The sequence below is a fragment of the Leucoraja erinacea genome, chromosome 1 (genome assembly GCF_028641065.1).
Source record: "Leucoraja erinacea ecotype New England chromosome 1, Leri_hhj_1, whole genome shotgun sequence".
In the NCBI taxonomy this organism is placed as follows: Eukaryota; Metazoa; Chordata; class Chondrichthyes; order Rajiformes; family Rajidae; genus Leucoraja; species Leucoraja erinaceus.
The window spans coordinates 137,508,222-137,530,005 of record NC_073377.1 but is presented as its reverse complement, the minus strand read 5'-3'; the positions used below and the strand labels follow the sequence as shown (position 1 = coordinate 137,530,005).

General features: G+C 48.1%; 1 protein-coding gene across 1 annotated transcript in view; it reads left to right on the top strand.

Annotated features, from left to right (window-relative positions):
• Window positions 1-21,784, top strand: part of arhgef38 (Rho guanine nucleotide exchange factor (GEF) 38) — a 92,632-nt gene that overhangs the window by 46,942 nt on the left and 23,906 nt on the right. The window contains exons 2-10 of the mRNA XM_055644087.1: window positions 1,713-1,900; window positions 2,275-2,398; window positions 4,828-4,975; window positions 6,771-6,788; window positions 7,900-8,099; window positions 13,688-13,821; window positions 14,360-14,464; window positions 15,716-15,838; window positions 18,785-19,123. Coding sequence (XP_055500062.1) covers window positions 1,713-1,900; window positions 2,275-2,398; window positions 4,828-4,975; window positions 6,771-6,788; window positions 7,900-8,099; window positions 13,688-13,821; window positions 14,360-14,464; window positions 15,716-15,838; window positions 18,785-19,123 — 1,379 coding nt within the window. The remainder of the gene's footprint in view (window positions 1-1,712; window positions 1,901-2,274; window positions 2,399-4,827; window positions 4,976-6,770; window positions 6,789-7,899; window positions 8,100-13,687; window positions 13,822-14,359; window positions 14,465-15,715; window positions 15,839-18,784; window positions 19,124-21,784) is intronic.

The following is a 21,784-nucleotide window of genomic DNA, read 5'->3' as shown; positions in this document are numbered from 1 at the left end:
AACTCAGCAGGACAGACTCTGGAGAGAAGGAATGGGAGACGTTTTGGGTCGAGACCCTTCTTCACCGGGTAACCCTGTTGTCTTGTATATGTTCCCTCTTTCCCAGAGACACATTGAAGGTAGGATAACCTCACAGTGCAGTCTGAGTGTTGAGGAATCGCAATCTAGAGAGACTGCTGTTTGCAGCACAGTATTATAGAGTGTAATAATGCGCTGAGTGAATAAGGCAAAAATAATTGGAGAGGCAGTAACTAAAGGATTGTCCCCACAAAATCCCTCGCAATCCAGAACCAGAGGACATAGGTTTTGAGAATTAGAGGATACAGGTTTAAGGTGAAGGGGGAAAGATTCAATAGGAACCTGAGGTAGGGTTGCCAACTTTCTCACTCCCAAATAAGGGACAATAGGTCAAAATACGGGACAGATTCCCGACAGCAATTCTCGGCCATGGCTGGGTGAATGATGAGTTGGCCCGGGTGCTGGACTGCACACAAAGCCCAGCCGGCGGGCCAGCTGAGGAGTTTTGGCCCGGGCCGCGCGACGTCGCGTGCAAAGTCCGGCGCCCCATCCAACTCATGAACTGATGATCGGCCATGAGAAGGAGGGGTGGTGGTGTCGGCAGTAAGCGAAGGTCCCAAGATCGGACAGCTGGCTGGGTTGCCAACCGACGGGGCATTGGGCGAGGAGTTGCTGCTGCTGCACTCCATGGGCTGCACTACGTCGGGACGGGTGAGGCGGGGCCGGGCGCGGCGCTCCGACCCGACAGTCCCCTCGACCCGAGTAGCAGCAGTCAAATATGGGACAAGGGCGGTCCCGTACGGGACAAACCAATTTAGCCCAATATACGGCATGTCCCAGATAATAAAAGGGACAGTTGGCAACTCTAACCTGAGGGGTTACTTATTCACATAATGGTTGAGAAACATTTAGACATGTACATGGATAGGATATGTTTAGAGGGATATGGGCCAGAAGTGGGCAGGTGGGACTAGTATAGATGGGACATGTTGGTCGTTGTGGGCAAGTTGGGCCGAAGGGCCTGTTTTCATGCGGTAAAGAAGATTGTGCAAAACACAAGACTTTGCTGCAAAAGATAATTTTCAGTACATTTGGCAATTGCACATTCTTTAACTCTTGACAGACGCTGAAGTACCGATTGAACCCAGGTCTCTGGCGCTGTGAGGCAGTGGCTCAACCAGCATCGTGCAGCCCTAACTGAGCAACTTAATTGTAGAAACAAGGAACTGCAGATGTTGGTTTATACGAAAGATGAACACAGAGTGCTGGAGTAACTCAGCGGGTCGGCAGCATCCTTGGAGAAAAAGGATGGGTGATGTTTCAGTGTTGGGACCCTTCTCCACAGATGCTGCCTGACCCGCTGAGTCACTCCAGCATTCTATGTCCATGTTCTCCAGAGATGCTGCCTGACCCGCTGTGTTACTCCAGCATTCTGTGTCCATGTTCTCCAGAGATGCTACCTGACCCGCTGTGTTACTCCAGCATTCTGTGTCCATGTTCTCCAGAGATGCTGCCTCACCCGCTGAGTTACTCCAGCATTCTGTGTCTATGTATAACCTTGCCTAACTGCCTGGCGGGCAGAGGAAGGAGGAATGTATGGTCTTCTGTTCTTCAGAGTGACCTCTTGATTGTTCTCCACTTTCTGACATTTCTCCCTTTCTCTCCTCTATCCCCTTCGCTCACACCCCCTGCAGACAAGTTGACTCCCCACGCAATTCCTGAGGCATCTGCAACCCCACCGCTCGACCCGAAGGAGCAGAGGGAACACTTGATGCGACGGAGGAGGAAGGTCATTGAAGAACTCGTGCAGACGGAGAAAGATCACTGCAAGGACCTGGAACTCTGCATCACCCAGGTGGTGCAGCCTCTACGGGAGAAACAGGTAAACGGAGGCATGAGGAACAGCAGCGGGTAGAGTTGCTGCCTCACTGCACCAGAGTCCCGGGTTCCATCCTGACCACGGGTGCTGTTCGTACGGAGTTTGTACGTTCTCCCCGTGACCACGTGGGTTTTCTCCGGGTGCTCCGGTTTCCTCCCACACTCCAAAGACGTGCAGGTTTGTAGGTTAATTGGCTTCGGTAAAATTGTAAGTTATCCTCGGGGTGTAGGATAGAACTAGTGTAAATGGCACGGGCTTGGTTCGCTAACCTTAATTACCTGTTTAAATGTCTATTAAATGTTGTTATTGTACCTGCCTCAGCTATGATGTGAAGAATCTATGTCAATTAATGCTGATCTCTCCCTCTCTCTTTGCAGATAGAGAGTCTGGATGTGGATGGCTTGTTCAGTAACATCGAATCAGTCCATCAGATATCTTCAACGTTGTCATCCATGCTGGAAGATGCAGTCACTGAGGAGGGCCCAGAGACACAGATGATCGGTAATGGATAAGTGCTTGCACACTTGATTAACAACACAAGACACAGAACAGTACAGCGTAGGAACAGGCCCTTCGGCCCACAATGTCCAGGCCAAACATACAGAGATAGAAAGAATTTACTAGCTGAGTATGTAAGAACATACAAGGAATTTAGATAGAACGTACAAGATAGAAGATAGATACAAGCAGTTAGATAGAGCTCTAGGGACTAGTGGAATCAAGGGATATGGTTATTGATTGGGGACGATCAGCCATGATCACAATGAATGGCGGTGCTGGCTCGAAGGGCCGAATGGCCTCCTACTGCACCTATTTTTTATGTTTCTATGAATTTGATTTGCCATGCAGTCATAACAAAAAAGCAGCAGGACACACAACTACATACAAATGTACATGGACATCCACCACAGCGCACTGTGATGGAAGGCAATAACGTATTAGCTTCTTCCCTCCTTATTCTCCCACGGTCGGGGCGATCAAAACTTCCGTAGTCGAGGCAATCAAAACTTCCACAGCCGACGATCGAAGCTCCCGCGATCGGGGTGGTCGAAGTTCCTGTGGATGGAACACCCGAGGCCGGTCCCTAACTAGGGACCGCGAGTTCCACGATGTTAAGTCCGCGGCTCCCGTGGTAGGAGCTCCCGACATCGATCCCCAGCAAAGGGACCGTCAGCTCCTCGATGTTAGGCCGTAGTGCGGACGGAGGTACGATACGGAAAAAGTCCATCTCCGTCGAGGAAAGAGATTTAAAAAAGTTTCCCCACCTCCCCTCCCCCACCTAATACAAAACTAAAGATACACTAAAATATACATTTAACAACAGGCGAAAAACAACAAAAGAAGAAAAGGGCGAAACAGACTGTTAGCGAGGCTGCCATCGTACGGCGCCACCTGGTGGTTAAGCATGATGTCAAGACCAACTCTCCTCTGCCTGCATGTGATATATATCCCTCCATTCCCTGCATGTCCAAGTGCCTATCAAACATTCTCCCAAACACCACTATCGTATCTGCAGCCACCACCACCCCTGGTAATGCGTTCCAGGCCCTCACTACCCTCTGTATAGGCAAAATGTGAATGATTATGTGTAGGAAGGAACTGCAGATGCTGGCTTAATCCTAAAATAGACACAAAAGGTTGGAGTAACTCAGCGGGTTAGACATCATCTCTGGAGGGAAGGAAAAGGTGACGATTCAGGTCGAGACCCTTCCTCACACTGGCCACATGACGGCTTACAGGCAGGCAGAGGATATCAGCTTAACTTAGAATATAGAATGCAGAACACAGAACAGTACAGCACAGGAACAGGCCCTTCTGCGCACAATATCTGTGCCGTACATGATGCCGCCCAACTCACCTCTGTTGGCACGTGATCCACATCCCTGCATTCCCTGTACAGGTATATCTAAAAGTGTTTTAAGCACCACTATCGTATCTGCCTCCACCACCTGCCCCGGCAACACGTTCCAGGCACCCACCACCCTCTGTGTAAAAAACACTTGCCCCGCACATCTCCTTTAAACATTGCCCCTCTCACCTTACAGTTATATCTGGTGGTTGATATTTCTATCCTGGGGGAAAGGTTCTGTCTACCCTATCTCTGCCTCTCATGAGTTTATGTCCTTATATAATGTCTTCTCTCAAAGTACTGTGTTCTAAGGTGGCACGGTGGCGCAGCTGGTAGAGCTGCTGGCCTCACTGTGCCAGAGACCCATGTTCGATCCTGACCTCGGGTGCTGGAGTGTGGAGTTTGCACGTTCTCCCTGTGACTGTGTGGGTTTCCTCCGGGTGCTCCAGTTTCCTCCCACATCCCGAAGACGTGCGGGTTTGGAGGTTAATTGGCCCTCGTGTGTAGGCAGTGGGATAACAAGGGAACTAGTGTGAATGAGTGATCGATGGTCGGCGTGGACTCAGTGGGCCGAAGGGCCTGTTTCCATGCTGTATCTCTGAACTAAAAACAGTCCAAGTCGGTCCAACTTCCCCTGGAGCTAATTCCCTCTAATCCAGGCATAATTCTGGTAAACCTCCTCTGCACCCTCTCCAAAGCCCTCACATCCTTTCTGTAATTCGGGCGACCAGAACTGCACTCAATACTCCAAATGCGGCCTAGCCATGGTCAATAGACAATAGGTGCAGTAGGCCATTCGGCCCTTCGAGCCAGCACCGCCATTCAATGTGATCATGGTTGGTCATCCACACTCAGCACCCCGTTCTTGCCTTCTCCCCATATCCCCTGACTTATCTTGATCTATCTTCAAGAGCACTATCTAGCTCTCTCTTGAAAGTATCCAGAGAACCTGCCTCCACCACCCTCTGAGGCAGGGAATTCCACAGACTCACCACCCTCTGTGTGTAAAAGTGTCCTATAAAGCTGCATGATGACTTCCTGACTCTTGTAACCAATGCCTAATGTTACTTTCTTTTTACAGGGGAAATATTTTTGCAGATTAAAACTCCCTTGGAGGAAGTTTATAAAATCTATTGTTACCACCATGATGACACCAACAGTTTGCTGGAAATGTATGACAAAGATGAAGAAATCCAGCAGCATATAAGGACCCAGGTTGATGTTTTGAAGTAAGTGACCTGTTCGTTTATAGTTTAGTTCAGAGATACAGTGCAGAAAAAGGTCCTTTGGCCCACCGAGTCCGCACCGACCAGCGATCCCCGCACACTAACACTACCCGACACGCACACTAGGGACAATTTAAACATACACCAAGCCAATTAATCTACAAACCTGGAAATCTTTGGAATGTGTTGTCCGTGTCTAAGTCAGCATCCTTCTCAGCTATGCGTCTGATACCAGTCTACAGGTGGCATGGTGGCGCAGCGGTAGAGTTGCTGCCTCACAGCGCCAGAGACCCGGGTTCCACCCTGACCACGGGTGCTGGCTGTACGGAGTTTCTACGTTCTCCCTGTGACCGCGTTGGTTTTCTCTGGGTGCTCTGGTTTCCTCCAACACTCCAAAGATGTACAGGTTTGTAGGTTAATTGGCTATGGTACAATTGTAAATTGTCCTTTGTGTGTTTAGGATAGCATTAGTGTACGGGGATCGCTGGTGGGCACAGACTCGGTGGGCTGAAGGCTCTGTTTCCGTGCTGTATCTCTGAACTGAACTGAAATAAACTAAGTCCCAGTGCAGATTACAGTACTGCCTCTCCTGTACATTACTGCAGGGGTGCTGTTTTCCCAGAGGTGCTGACTTGCACTGTATCCACCTAGTGGGAGTGAAGCCAGGAGATCTACTGGCCACCAACTCAAGAGACATCTCCCAACATTGGCCCATGCCTGTGCTTGACATTGATGTTTTAATTTACTTTGGTTCAGCTTTAGTTCACTTTAGTTCACTTTAGTTTAACTTTCGTTCCATATAATAACCATATAACCATATAACAATTACAGCACGGAAACAGGCCATCTCGGCCCTACAAGTCCGTGCCGAACAATTATTTTCCCTTAGTCCCACCTGCCTGCACTCATACCATAACCCTCCATTCCCTTCTCATCTATATGCCTATCCAATTTATTTTTAAATGATACCAACGAACCTGCCTCCACCACTTCCACTGGAAGCTCATTCCACACAGCTACCACTCTCTGAGTAAAGAAGTTCCCCCTCATGTTACCCCTAAACTTCTGTCCCTTAATTCTGAAGTCATGTCCTCTTGTTTTGAATCTTCCCTATTCTCAAAGGGAAAAGCTGATCCACATCAACTCTGTCTATCCCTCTCATCATTTTAAAGACCTCTATCTGCTTTAGTGCAGTTTATTATTGTCACATGTACAGTGGAAATCTTTTTTGTTGCATGTTATCCAGTCAGCAGAAAGACAATACATGATTACAATCAAGCTGTCCACAGTGTAGAGATACAGGATAAAGGGAATAACATTTAGTGCAAGATAAAGTCCCATAAAGACTGATTAAAGATAGTCCAAGGGACTCCAATGAGGTAGATGGGAGGTCAGGACTGCTCTCTAGTTGGTGGTAGGATGGTTCAGTTGTTATTGTGTGGGGCAAGAGTTTACAAAGGGTGGTGGGTGCCTGGAGAATGTTGCCAGGGGTGGTGGTGGAGGCAGTGGTGGTGTTTTAGATAGGCACTTGGAAATGCGGGCAATGGATGGATATGGATCGCATGCATGCAGGCAGATGAGATTATTTTGGCATTGTGTTCAGCACGGACATTGTGGGCTGAAGGGCCTGTTCCTAGACTGTTCTATGTATGCTGACACATATACCCCATCTAGAGCAGTCCCATTTGCCTGCATTTGGCCCATATGCCTCAAACATCTACCTACACTGCACTCTGCAATGTAATATTTACAACTGATTTTGACTGTTTTAAATTTGCTCTATTTCTTTTTCCCTTAGGAAAATATATCAGGAGCAGTAAGTATGCATTTTAATTTATAAAGAACTGATTTCTCTCTGAGCAAACTCCAATTTATGGCCGTCCTTATGTTGTCCGACCGCGTGGGTTTTCCCCGGGTGCTCCGTTACCTCCCTCACTCCAAAGACGTGCGGGTTTGTCGGCTAATTGGCCCTCTGTAAATTGATCTTTGTGTGTAGGGAGTGGATGAGAAGGTGGTATAATATAGAACTCGTGTGAATGGGTGATCGATGGTCAGCGTGGATTCGATGGGCCGAAGGGCCTACTTCCATGCTGTATCTTTCAATCAATCAAATCACCCGGTCGTCTCGATCGAGTCACATGTTTCTCTTCTGGTTTCCTGTCAGTTCCTTGGTCCACCCATCTGCCAATCTAAACCACCCCTCGCCTGTATCCACCCATCACTTGCCAGACTTTGTCTCAGCCTCACCACACTTTTCCAGATTTCACTGCTCCCCTTCCCCGCCCCCACAATCAGTCTGAAGAAGGTCCACTCCTTAATTGTTGCCTATCCATGCCCCTCCTGTTATCACACCTTCCCTAGCCAACAGTGGGCCATTGTGGACCTTACCGGGGTCATCTCTTCCCTGCCCTGATGTGATCTGGCCCTTTCTCTCCTCCAGTTCCTCCTCCCCCTCCCCTTCAAGGCGGAGGTTAGCATAATCTTCATTAGTGCGGGTGTCAGGGGTTATGGGGAGAAGGCAGGAGGATAGGGTTGAGAGAGAAAGATAGATCAGTCGTGATTGAGTGTAGACTTGATGGGCCAAATGGCCCAATTCTGCTCCTGTGACTTACTAACATGAACCTATGAACATGTGGACTGTCAATTCGACTTGCAAATTAACTTTTTTGGAATCCTGCATCAGCACTACCAAGTCCCTTTGCACCTCTGATTTCTGAACCCTCTCCCCATTTAGAAAATAGTCTACGCCTTTATTCCTTCTACCACCATGCATGACTCCACACACTATGTTCCGCTGTATTCCATGAGCCACCTCTCAGCCCACTCTCCCGACCTTTCCCCAGTCGTTTCGCAGAAGGTCCTTGTTTGGCGGAGGTGTTGCCTGCATCGTGTTGCCTCTGTGCTACTCCCCGTGCTTGTCTCTCCAGGGGGAAGTCGAGCCTGCTGGACATGGGCTCGCTGCTGATCAGGCCGGTGCAGCGGGTGATGAAGTACCCGCTGCTGCTGAGCGAGCTGTTCAAGTCCACGCCGGCGCTCCACGCTGACCACAAGCCCCTGGCAGAGGCCCTACAGGCCGTGGTACACATCAACACCAACATCAACGAGTTCAAACGCAGGAAAGACCTGGGTAAGGAGACTGTCCGCCACCCGCGGAATGAATCGTGAGAGGAATTACAAAATCATGAGAGGAATTTCGTTGTCTCTGTACTGTACACTGACAATGACAATTAAAATTGAATCTGAATCTGAATAAATCGGGTAGGTCTTTCACCCAGAGGAGAGGAATCGAGGACCAGAGGACATGGGTTCAAGGTGAAGGGGAAAAGATTGAATGGGAATCCGAGGGGTAACTTTTTCACACAAAGGGTGGTGGGTGCATGGAACAAGCTGCCAGAGAAGGTAGTTGATGCTTGGACGGTCCCATCGTTTAGAAACAGTCGGACAGGTACATGGATAGGACAGGTTTGGAGGGATATGGACCAAACGCAGGCAGGTGGGAGGGACTAGGGCAGCTGGGACATTGTTGGTTGTTGGGCCGAAGGGCCTGCTTCCACACTGTATCTATGATTCTAATCTGACTAATTCATTGCCACACGTGGCTGTGGAGACAATGGATATATTTATATTCTTGATGAATTGGTTGATTAATTAATAATTAATAGATTCTTGATTAGGACGGGTGTCGGGGGTTATGGGGTGAAAGGCAGGATAATGATTCAATGGTCCTTTATTGCCACGTGTACTGAGGTACAGTGAGATTTGATTTGCCATACCGTCATACAAAACAGACAAGATACAAAATTACATAAAGATTAAACATAAACAGCCACGGCAGCGGCGTGTGAGAATCCCCAGGGCACACAGCACAAGAGGAGACCCACAGCCATCAGTTCAATGTCCGGGCCACACACACAGAATTGTACCGACCACTGTCTCTCTGCAGTCCCTGTCCGCCTGAACAGTCAGAAAGCCGTCCACACTCGCACTAGACTCCGGGATGTCCTCATGGAGCCATGTCCCCGCAAACCCCGAGATCACGGCACTCCTGGCGCTCCCTCCAAGTCCCCACCAGCGCAGGCAGCACGTCCATCTTGTTTTTTTGGCCACCTCACATTCCCCACTGTGATGGAAGACAAATAACTTATACTTCCTATCCTCCTTTTCTCCCGTGGTCGTGGCAATCGAAACTTCCGCAGTCGGGCCGATCGAAGCCCCCGCAGTTGGCGATCAGAACCCTCGCAGTTGGCGATCAGAACCCCCGCATCGGGGCGATCAGAACCCCCGCATCGGGGCGATCAGAAACCCCGCATCGGGGCGATCAGAACCCCCGCAGTTGGCGATCAGAACCCCCGCAGTTGGCGATCAGAACCCCCGCAGTTGGCGATCAGAAACCCCGCATCGGGGCTATCGAAGCCCCTGCAGTTGAATGATATCTTTATTTCGAACGATTAAAAAAAAAAAAAGAAGAAAAGAAAAGATGAAAATGAATAAATAAAAGGAAAATTATATATATACATATATATATATATACATAAATACATACACACATACATACATATACATGTACATATATACATACATACATATACACATATACACACATACACATATACATAACATATATGTACATACATAAATTAAAAAATCAAAAGCCAATTTCAACATAATACACATTAGACGTTTGAAAAGGGATAGGAAGAAGCCTATGCTTTTCAAGTCCTACCCCCATTCTTCACCATTAACAAAAGCAAAATTCAATAAAATAAACTAAACAGACAATTCAAATAAAACTGCTCCAATCAAGCTATTAAGAAAAAAAGAACAAAAAAGAAAAGAACATAAAGAATAAGCACCATTAACATCTGTGAGATTTACATTCTCCTTCCTCATTACTGTACTTTTCAAAGATATATCTTTTGTACATTTTTTTTAATTGCATTATATTCATACTTTGTTTAATCGTTTCATCAAGACCATTCCACAAAACCACCCCACAAATGGAAACAGACATACTTTTTAAATTGGTCCGAGCATAATGCTGTTTCAAGTTTAGTTTCCCTCTAAAGTTATAACCCCCCTATCTGTCTTTGAACAGTTTTTTTGTATGTTTACAGGTAGCAGTTTATTTTTTGCTTTATAAATTATTTGTGCAGTCATAAATTCTACCAAATCCTTAATCTTTAAGGTGTGTAATTTTAAATACAGTATATTGGTGTGTTCATGATATCCTACATTGTTTAGTCAAGAGTCAAGAGTCAAGAGTCAAGAGTCAATTTAATTGTCATTTGGACCCCTGGAGGTCCAAACGAAATGCCGTTTCTGCAGCCATACATTACACACAAATAGACCTCAGACACAACATAATTACATTTAACATAAACATCCATCACATAGCTGTGATGGAAGGCCAAATAAACTTCTCTCTCCACTGCACTCTCCCCCCCCCCCCGATGTCAGAGTCAAAGTCATAGCCCCCGGCTGGCGATGGCGATTGTCCCGCGGCCATTAAAGCCACGCCGGGTGGTGCGAGGTCGCACACCGGGTCTTGATGTTGGAGCCCCCGGTGTGCGCTCGCAGAGTCCGCGGCCATTCCAGCCGCGCGGGGCAGTGGTGTCAGGCCCCGCTCCAGGAGCTCTTCGACCCCGCAACTCGGGCGGGAGAAGTCGCCGCTGCAGAAGCCCCGAAAAGCGGTCTCCCCCCAGGGAGCCGTGGGCTCCCGGCGCCGTCGTCCACAGACCTGTAGAGAGCCTCCGACTCTCAGCAGCAGCAGCAGCAGCAGCAGCAGCACAGCATCAGCAGCAGCAGCGCTCCTCCACCGCTCCGGACTCGGCCAGCTCCGCGACGGTGACGGTGAGTCGGCACCTGAGTCCCCGGCTTCTTCCTGTTGGAGGCCGCTCCTCGTTGCGGCCTCAACGACGACTGAGACCCGACGAGAAAAGGTCGGGTCTCCAGTGCAGGGAGAGATTCAAAAAGTTTCCCCCCCCCCTCCCCCCCCCCCCCCCCCCCCCCACACACACACCCCAACATAAAAATAACAAACACTACATACATAAAAACACAGATAAAAATAATAAAAACGCGGACAGGCTGCAGAGGCCGCTGCTGGCCAGAGCCGCGCCGCCTACTGGGAATTACTATATTCCCGGTACTACTATACTATACGTATTACTATACGAATAGCTCTTTTTTGTAGTGTGCTTAGTGATTGTAAGGTGGTTTTGTAGGTGTTGCCCCACACTTCCACACAGTAATTTAAATACGGTAACACAAGTGAGCTGTACAGAATATACAGTGCTCTCTCATTCAAAACATGCCTTGCTTTCCTCATCACTCCAATACTCCGTGCTACTTTTGCTCTCACATGTTTTATATGGGGTTTCCAGCACATTTTGTGATCACGAATCACACCCAGAAATTTATTTTCATGCACTCTTTCTATTTCAACATTATTTATCATTACTTTTACTTGTGTATTTATTTTGCGTTTTCCAAACAGCATAAGTTTGGTTTTGTTTAAATTTAATGATAATTTATTCAAACCAAACCATGTTTTTAGTTTACTCATTTCTGCTGTGACCACCTCCAAAAGCTGCTGCAAATTGTCCCCATCACAGAAAATGTTAGTGTCATCTGCAAATAACACAATTTCAAGAGGTTTGACACCCTACATATATCATTAATAAACAAAATAAATAATTTGGGGCCCAAAACCGACCCCTGTGGGACTCCACGTTATTTCTAAGCATGTTAATTTACAGTCCCCTATTTGCATAAACTGATGTCTTTTACTTATGTAGCTTCTCATCCACTCTAGTACAACCCCTCTGGTTCCATACTTTTCCAGTTTTTTGATTAGCAAATGATGATCAATTGTATCAAATGCTTTTTTCAAATCTATAAATACACCCACTGCATATTTCTTGTTATCTATAGAACTGGTAATGTCTTCAATTAACTCCATTAATGCCATGGATGTCGATCTGTTTGACCTGAATCCATATTGATTATCAACTAGCAATTTGTGCTTCTCGATAAAGTTATCTAATCTACTTGCATACAGTTTTTCTAATATTTTTGAGAACTGAGAGAGTAACGACACCGGCCTGTAATTTGTAAATTGATTTCTGTCTCCATCTTTGTATAGTGGGATGACTTTGGCAGTTTTCATTTTACATGGAAATACACCAGTTTTGAAAGATAAATTGCAAATATAAGTTAAGGGTTTTACAATTACACCAATGACTACCTTGATTAAAGCCATATCAATGTCATTCCAGTTGGCGATTAGAGCCCCCGCATCAGGGCGATCGAGGCTCCTGCAGTTGCAGGTCCCGCAGTCAATCCCTAACAAAGGGATGTTAGGCCACAGTGCAGACGGAGATACGATACGGAGAAAGTCGCATCTCCGTCGAGGGAAGAGATAAAAAAGGTTTCCCCCAACATAATACAAAAGCTGAAGATACGCTAAACATACAATTAAAAACAGACTAAAAACAACAAAAGAAGAAATGGTTGAGACAGGCTGTTGGCGAGGCTGCCACCTATGGCGCCACCTGGTGGATATTCCCCACTGGGTGGTTTGATGGGGTTGAGAGTGAAAGAGAGATCAGCTATAATTGAATGGCGTAGTTGACTTGATGGGCCGAATGGCCTGATTCTGCTCCTATCATTTATGGACGTCTGCACAGTGGACATACCAGAGACTGCAGGTCCAGTCGTACAGGCCCTTCAGCCCAACTCCTCCATGCCGACCAAGATACCCCATATAAGCTCATTTGCTCATATCCCTCTAAACCTGTCCTAGACACGTGCCTGTCCAAATGTCTTTTAAATGCTGTTATAGTCCCTGCCTCGTTCCATACACCCACCTAAAAGTTGCCCCTCGGGTTTCTATTAAATCTTTCTCCTCTCACCATAAAGCTATGTCATCTGGTTCTTAATTCTCCTACTCTGGGTAAAAGAGTAGGACATACACACTCACACTCACACTCACACTCACACTCACACACACTCATACACACGCACACATACGCACACACACGCGCGCACACACGCACACACACTCATACACACACTACACACTCCACGCACACGCACGCACACACACTCACACTCCACACACACACACACTGTCTCTCCATTCCCTCCACAGACACTGTGTGAGCTGTGGGTCCCAGCGCTGTGTGTGAGCTGTGGGTCCCAGCTCTGTGAGTGAGCTGTGGGTCCCAGCGCTGTGTGTGAGCTGTGGGTCCCAGCTCTGTGTGTGAGCTGTGGGTCCCAGCTCTGTGTGTGAGCTGTGGGTCCCAGCTCTGTGTGTGAGCTGTGGGTCCCAGCTCTGTGTGTGAGCTGTGGGTCCCAGCTCTGTGTGTGAGCTGTGGGTCCCAGCTCTGTGTGTGAGCTGTGGGTCCCAGCTCTATGTGTGAGCTGTGGGTCCCAGCTCTGTGTGTGAGCTGTGGGTCCCAGCTCTATGTGTGAGCTGTGGGTCCCAGCTCTGTGTGTGAGCTGTGGGTCCCAGCTCTGTGTGTGAGCTGTGGGTCCCAGCTCTGTGTGTGAGCTGTGGGTCCCAGCTCTGTGTGTGAGCTGTGGGTCCCAGCTCTATGTGTGAGCTGTGGGTCCCAGCTCTGTGTGTGAGCTGTGGGTCCCAGCTTCTGCAGTCTCTAGTGTCTCCACGTTAAACCTCTCTGCTGACGGGTTCTTTCCGCCTGTGTTCCTCAGTGATGAAGTACAAGAAGAGTGATGAGGAGGAGTCTCTCAGGGACAAGCTGTCCAGGGTCAACATCCGCTCCATCAGGAAGAAGTCTAACCGTGTCACCAGTCACCTGAAGATCCTCACTGGAGGAGAGCTGCAGGTAACTGCACCCTGTACCCACACCATGATACATGGGCCCACATCTTCCCCATATACACCCCCCCCCCCCCCCACTCTCCCCCACTATCCTATCCGCCACCACCCCTGTACCGCTCCCACTACCCCTCCACCCCTCTCACTCCCCCCCCCCAGTCCCCCCCCACCACTCTCCCGCCCCCACTCCACCCCCCCCCCTCCCATTCTCCCCCCCCCCCCCCCCCCCCACTCTCCTCCCCCCGCGAGGATCTGGGGTGAGACTGGTCCTCGATTATGCTACTGGCCTTGCTGAGGCAGCGTGAGGTGTAGACCAAACGTGCTTAGATGGGGCACCTTGGCTGGTGTGGGCAAGTTGGGTAAAGGGCTTATTTCCACTCTATGGTTGAATCTCTTTGAATCTATGGTTCCATGAATCTGAAGAAGAATCCCGACCCAATACATCATCTGTCCTCTCCCTCTGCAGATGCTGACTGACCCGCTGAATTCCTCCAGCACTTTGTGTGTTTTTTTTTCTCCCTCGCTTAAATTCTCCTTGGTTTCAGGTCAAAGATGAGACGTTCGACCGAGAGGAGAAAACGTTTCGAAACTTGGAGAAGGCGGTGAGACTTTGTGCCAAGAACACGTCTTCCTACCTGCAGAACATCCAGGTGTGTGTTGGTGCAGACTCCGATCTCATCTGGTCTTTCACCACCTACTATCCATGTTCTGTCTTTAGCCAGAGGGTGGTGAATCTGTGGAATTCATTGCCGCAGATGGCTGTGGAGGCCTTCAGTGGATGTTTTTAAAGCAGAGATAGATAGTTTCTTGATTAGTGCGGATATCAGAGATTATGGGGAAAAGATTAGATTAGATTCAACTTTATTGTCATTGCACAAATACGAGTACAGGTACAACGAAATGCAGTTTAGCATCTAATCAGTGCAAAGTAGTAAAATTACTGGTTAAAACAATATGTACAATGTGGATGAATTGAACTAGTACATAGGCAAATAAATATATACAGATAAAAGGGTATAAAAGATAGCTAGCGTCGGGCCTGTGAGTTCAGCAGGGTAATGGTATTTTGTAAGAAGCTGTTCCTCATCCTGCTTTTGCGAGACCTAAGGCTCCTGTACTGACTACCTGATGGGAGGAGGGCAAACAGTTCATGGTAGGTGGCAGGAGAATGGGGTTGAGAGGGAGAGATAGATCGGCCACGATTGAATGGCGGAGTGGACAATGAAAGGCCTGTTCTGAGCTGGACTCTTCTATGCTCCGTATCACTGCTTTTTCATCAGGATTGGACAACCTGGAAGATTTAATTGTTTAAAAGCAAGGAGTTTACGAGGATGTTGTCAGGCCTAGAGGGTGTGAGCTGTAAAGAGAAGTTGAGTAGGCTGGGCCTCTATTCCTTGGAGCTCAGGAGGATGAGGGGTGGCATCAGTTGGGTATGGTTGCCCTGCCTGCAGCTGGCCGTCTTTTCGCATATTTTTATTTTTAGTATGTTAAACAGTGTTTTGTTTATGGAGGACTAGTCTTTTTTTTTGGGGGGGGGGGGGGGGAAGCAGCTATGATCATATAGAATGGCGGTGCTGGCGCGTAGGGCCGAATGGCCTACTCCTGCACCTATTTTCCTGTTTCCATGCTTCTTGTGGTCTTGGTGAAACTGTTCTCAAACCAAGCTGTGATGCATCCTGATAAAATGCTTTCTCCGGAGCATCTGTAGATGTTGGTGAGGACAAGCCTTCAGGCAGCATATCTGGAGATGGGTCCTGACCTGAAACGTCACCGACCCATGTCCTACACAGATGCTGCCTGCAGAGCCAGCACTTTGTAAACCAGCATCTGCAGTTCCTCCATTTCATCTCATTTGTGTTTCTCAGTCACGGTTTGACCATTTGCTTCTTGTTCTTCCTCAGGAAGGGATGCTATTGGCCGCTCAGAATGTCCATGGACTTCAGAGAACTTTCCAGGATCCCGACCAGACCAACGGCAACTCTCTGCGGGAACTCAAAAACTATCTCAATTCTGTTGAAAGTTTTGTAAGTACTCTACTTATTATTATTACTTACTTACTTATTTATTATGCCTCCTGGCATGTAGGGCAGCAATGAAGGTCCTCCACTCGGTAGTGTTAATTCCTTCAGTTGCTGTTTCTGTAACATATTTGTTTTACGAGACAGGGTTGTTAGCCCTGTGACCAACCTCCAACCTGGAGGACCAGTAGATCGCCCTTCGTCTCGCCTCTACCCTTCGACCTGTCCAGCATGGGAGACCCTAACAGGACACAAAACTCCCGCTGGCATAGCTCTAGGGGTCACTGAGACACACAAGCTCCCCGACCACGGCAAGGTTGCAATCCAACGGGGAGACTAATTATTATAATCCCCATGAAATACGGGCCCAAGGTCTCAAGGTCAGTTTATTGTCACATGTACCAGTTAAGGTCCAGTGAAATTTGAGTTACCATACAGCCATACCAAGTGAAAAGCAACAAGACACACAGTTAATACTAAGCATACTAAGCACATAAAAGTTAACATAAACATCCACCACAGTGGATTCCACATTCCTCACTGTGATGGAAAGCAATAAAGTTCAAATTTCGTCCTCATGTTCTCCTGCGGTCGGGACAGTCAAACCATCCTCAGTCGGGGCGATCAAAGCCCTCGCAGCCAACTATCGAAGCCCCCGTCAGGGTGATCGAAACTTCCGCGTCTGGGTGGTTGAAACTCTCCACTTTATGGAGCTCCCGAGTCGGCCTCTTCTTACCAGAGACCGCGGGCTTCACGATGTTAAAGTCTACAGGCCCCGCGGTTGGAGCTTCGATCCCCAGCTAAGGGATTGCAAGCTCCGCGATGTTAAAGTCCCGCAGACTCCCGCGGCTTGGAGCGCTGACAGTCTCCAGGAAAGGCCACCAACTCCACGATGTTAGGCCGCAGTGCGGACGGAGATACAATACGGAAAAAATCGCATCTCCGTCGAGGTAAGCGATTTTAAAATAAGGTTCCCCAAACCCCTCCCCCCCCCATCACCCCTCACATAAAACAAACCGAGGAACACTAAAACATACTTTTAACACATTCTAAAAATATCAAAAAAGAAGAAAGGACAGACAGACCCAACCTAGTCAGCACTGAACATCAATCACCTGTTTGCACTAGTTCCATGTTATCAATTCAGTTCGCTTTAGTTTAGTTTAGTTTATTGTCGCGTGTACCCAGGTACAGTGAAAAGCTTTTGTTGCGTGCTAAGCAGTCAGTGGAAAGACAATACATGATTACAATCGAGCCATTTACAGTGTACAGATACATGATAAGGGAGTAATGTTTAGCGCAAGGTAAAGCCGGTAAAGTCCGATCACAGTGAAAGTAAGAAATGATGTCGTAGGGGTAGAGGTTTAAGGGTGTGGAGCGATTGTAATATGTGATTGTAGATCTGCTTCTGTGGCTAGCACGCAGATGGTCGCCTGGGTTGGGCGTCATCTTGGAAGATCCCTTTGCTTCCGAGTCTGTAGGATCTTGGAACATAGAACGGTACAGCACAGGAACTGGAGATACAAAGGTCTCAGGGGTGAAGCAGGGACAGCCCAAGAGCGGAGTAGGGAATTGTCAACGGTTTGGCTGGAGACGTTAATTAATACTGCACAAGACTGGGAGTCGAGATCACAATCATAAGACATTAGAAACAATAGGTGCAGGAGTAGTCCATTTGGCCCTTCGAGCCAGCACCACCATTCACTGTGATCATGGCTGATCATCCACAATCAGTACCCCGTTCCTGCCTTCTCCCCTTAACCCCTGACTCCGCTATCTTTAAGAGCTCTATCTAGCTCTCTCTTGAAAGCCTCCAGAGAACCGCCCTCTGAGGCAGAGAATTCCACAGACTCACAACGCTGTGTGTGAAAATGTTTTTCCTTATTTCCATTCTAAATGGCTTACCCCTTATTCTTAAACGGTGGCCCCTGGTTCTGGACTCCCCCAACATCGGGAACTATCTCCCCCAACATTGGCCTCTAGCGTGTCCAAACCATTAATAATGTTATATGTTTCAATAAGATCCCCTCCCATCCTTTTAAACTCCAGAGTGTACAAGCTCAGCCGCACCATTCTCTCAGCATATGACAGTCCCGCCATCCCAGGAATTAACCCAGTGAACCTACGCTGCACTCCCTCAATAGCAAGAATGTCCTTCCTCAAAGTAGGGGACCAAAACTGCACACAATACTCCAGGTGTGGTCTCACTAGGGCCCTGAACAACTGCAGAAGGACCTCTTTGCTCCTCAGTGACTGATGAACAAGGAGCAGAATTAGGCCATTTGGACTATCGGGTCGCCCAAAATGCCCCATCTTTACTCGTCCCACCTGCTGTGTTTGCCCTGTACTCATTTGAACTTTGCGCCCTCTGGTCTTTGACATTTCTGACCTGGTGATAGAAGTTCCAACACAGGGTCCAGTTACAGGATAAAGGGAATAACGTTTAATGCAAGGTAAAGTCTGATTAAAGATAGTCTGAGAGTCTCCAATGAGGTAGATGGGAGGTCAGAACTGCTCTAGTTGGTGATAGGATGGTTCAGTTGCCTGATAACAGCTGGGAAGAAACTGTCCCTGAATCTGGAGGTGTGCGTTTTCACGTACCTCGTGCCTTATGGGAGAGGGGAGAAGAGTGAGTGAGACTGGTCCTTGTTTATGCTGGTGGCCTTGCCGAGGCAGCGTGCAGTGTAAATGGAGTCAATGGATGGGAGGTTGGTTTGTGTGGTGGTATGGTCTACGTCCACAACTCTCTGCAATTTCTTGCGGGTCTTGGATAGAGCTGTTCCGAAACCAAGCTGTGATACATCCCGATAAAATGCTTTGTAAGGCGCACCTGTAGAAGTTGGTGAGAGTTGTTGCGGACATGCCGAACTTCCTACACCTTCTGAGGAAGTAGAGACGTTGGTGTACTTTCCCTGTGTCTAACCCCTTGCTGATGTTTGCCTTTGCTGACAGAGAGAGCGTCTGGAGAGGGTGGTCGTGTCACCCCTCGCAACCCTGCAGGTCCTCTTTGCTGCCCCCCAGAAGCTGATCCAGAAACGCTACGACAAGCTCCTGGACCACGTGGGCGGCTTGAGGCAGTCGGAGAGCATGCGGGACAGGCGGGCGGCAGAGCAGCTGAACCAGGCCCGGCGCGACTACCAGGCCCTGAACGGCCAGCTGGTGGAGGAGCTGGTGACCTTTAACCGGGCGGCCAGGCAGATCCTGCTCAACTGCATCTGCTGCTTCATGGCCATCTTCCACGACCTCATGGGCTCCGCGCTGCAGGCATCTCCGGCCCTCACTAACACCCTGGTACGTTGACACCACGGGGAGGGGCTGGGACCGGCACCTCCACGCTTTATCCTTCAGACATAGATGCGGATCATAGAAACATAGAAGACAGACCCAAAATGCTGGAGTAATTCAGCGGGTCAGGCAGCATCTCTGGAGAATATGGACACAGAGTGCTGGAGTAACTCAGCGGGTCAGGCAGCATCTCTGGAGAACATGGACACAGAGTGCTGGAGTAACTCAGCGGGTCAGGCAGCATCTCTGGAGAACATAAATAGGTGACATTGGTGCTCCGTTCTTGCCTTCTCCCCATATCCCTTGATTCTGTTAGCCCTAAGAATTACTGTATATCCAACTCTAACTTGAAAACATCCAATGATTGGATCCAGAGGTCAGGAGTTAAAGCAAGGAACTGCAGATGCTGGCTTACACAACAGGCCACTAAGTGCTGGAGTAACTCAACAGGTTGGCAGGTAACCATCTGCCTAACCAATCCCCCCCCCCCCCCCCAAATTGCCAGTGGCCACCTATTGCTTAGTACTAAGGTGGGGGGAGATTTATTAGGAACCTGACGGGTAATGATTTACACAAAAGGTGGTTGGTGAATGGAACAAGCTGCCGGAGGAGGTAGTTGAGGCAGGGTCTATAACAACATTTAACAGACACTTGGTCAGGTACAGGGATAGGACAGGTTTAGAGGGATATGGGCCAAACACAGGCAGGTGGGACTGGTGTAGATGGGGCATGTTGGTCGGCCAAAGGGCCTGTTCCCGTACTGTATGGCTCTATGACCTATGATCCATTGATTTATGATCCAAACAAGAACTGCAGATGCCAGTTAATACACAAAAGGACACAAAGTGCTGGAGTAACTCAGCAGGACAGGTAGCATCTCTGGAGAACTCGGATAGGCGACAGTTTGGGTCGGGATCTTTCTTCCGATAAGGGGTGATCTTATGGGTCGGGTGATAGATAGGGTAAATGCTAATTGGGGAGGATGACATCAAGCTGGAAAGGCCGCAGAGAAGATTTACAAGGATGTTGCCAGGATTTGAGAGGCTGAGCTATAGGGAGAGGTTGTACAGGCTAGGACTTTATTCCATCGAGTGGAGGAGGCAGATGGGTGATCTTATAGAGGTGTACAAAATCATAAGGGGAATAGTTGGAGTCTTTGACCCAGACAAGGGGAATCGAGAACCAGAGGGCTAGGGTTTAAAGTGAGAGGGGTAAGATTCCATAGGAACCCGAGGGGCAACTTTTTTACCCAGGGGGTGGTGGTTGTGTGGATAGTATTTTAGAACGTAGATCAGTATCACAAGAACAGGCCCCTCAGCCCACAATGTCCTTGTCAAACATAATACCAAGATAAACTAATCTCTGCATGATCCATAAGCCTCCATTCCCTGCACATCCATGTGTCTATCTAAAAGCCTCTTAAAATCCAGTATGATTTTGTGCTTCCACCACCACCCCTGACTTTGATCCTGATCTTGGGTGCTGTCTGTGTGGAGGTTGTACGTTCCCCCTGTGACTCCGGGTGCTCCGGTCTCCTCCCACATCCCAAAGACGTGCGGGTCTGTAGGTTAATTGGCTTCTGTAAATTGCCCCTAGTGTGTCGGGAGTGGATGAGAAAGTGGGATAACATAGAACTAATGCAAACGGATGTCCAATGGTCAGCGTGGACTCGATGGGCTGAAGGACCTGTTTCCGTGCTGTAACTATGAATGAAACTAAATGGAAAAAAGTAGAATCATGGAACTACAGATGCTAGTTTACAAAAAAAAAACACAAAGTGCTGGAGTAACTTAAGCAGGTCAGGCAGCATCTCTGGAGAACATGGATAGGTGACGCTCAAAATGAAATTTTGCGTGACTGGCTGAGTTATGTTCTCCAACACTCTGTGTCCATGTTCTCCAGAGATGCTGCCTGACCCGCTGAGTTACTCCAGCAGGTCACAGCGAATGGCGTGCGCAGCCTAAAGTTGTAGGTCAATTTTTCTATTTAATCTATTTGTTTGTGCACGTCGGGTCGATTGCATTAGTCGAAACAGGGTAGATTATGTGAAGGTTGCAATCTCCCACCCCGATGGAAGATTGAACTTAATGGAAGAAACTCAATGCCATCTTTGCTCAATGCTATCTGCTGCTCTCTCAATAGGTGGCAGTACTGGCCTTATCTCTGTCCCAAATTGCCTGGGCTGTTGTAATTGTAATTTGATGTCATGTCGAGAGTGTTTCATGGCCATGTATACTGACAATGGCAAATGAAATACTTAATTTCAGCAGCTTAACAGGCCCATAAACGCAATAGACACAGATGAATATATAATAAGCAAAAACATTCAACAACAGTACAAAAATAAGTCTGTGGTGTAACCAAAGACACAGTCCATAGAAGATCGCAGATGCTGAGGTTGGTGTTGGGCAGTGTTCAAGGGCCTGATGGTTGTTGAGAAGAAGCTGTTCTTGAACCTGGAGGTCACGGTTTACAGACACCTGTACCTTCTTCCTGATGGTAGATGCGAGCTTGCAAACCATTTGAGTCGTTGCAAGTAAGAATTTCATTGTTCAATTTTGGGACATATGACAACAAAATACTCTTCAGTTGAGTTTAGTTTAGAGATACAGCATGGAAACAGGCCCTTTGGCCCGTCCAATCCACACGACCAGCGATCTTCCTCCA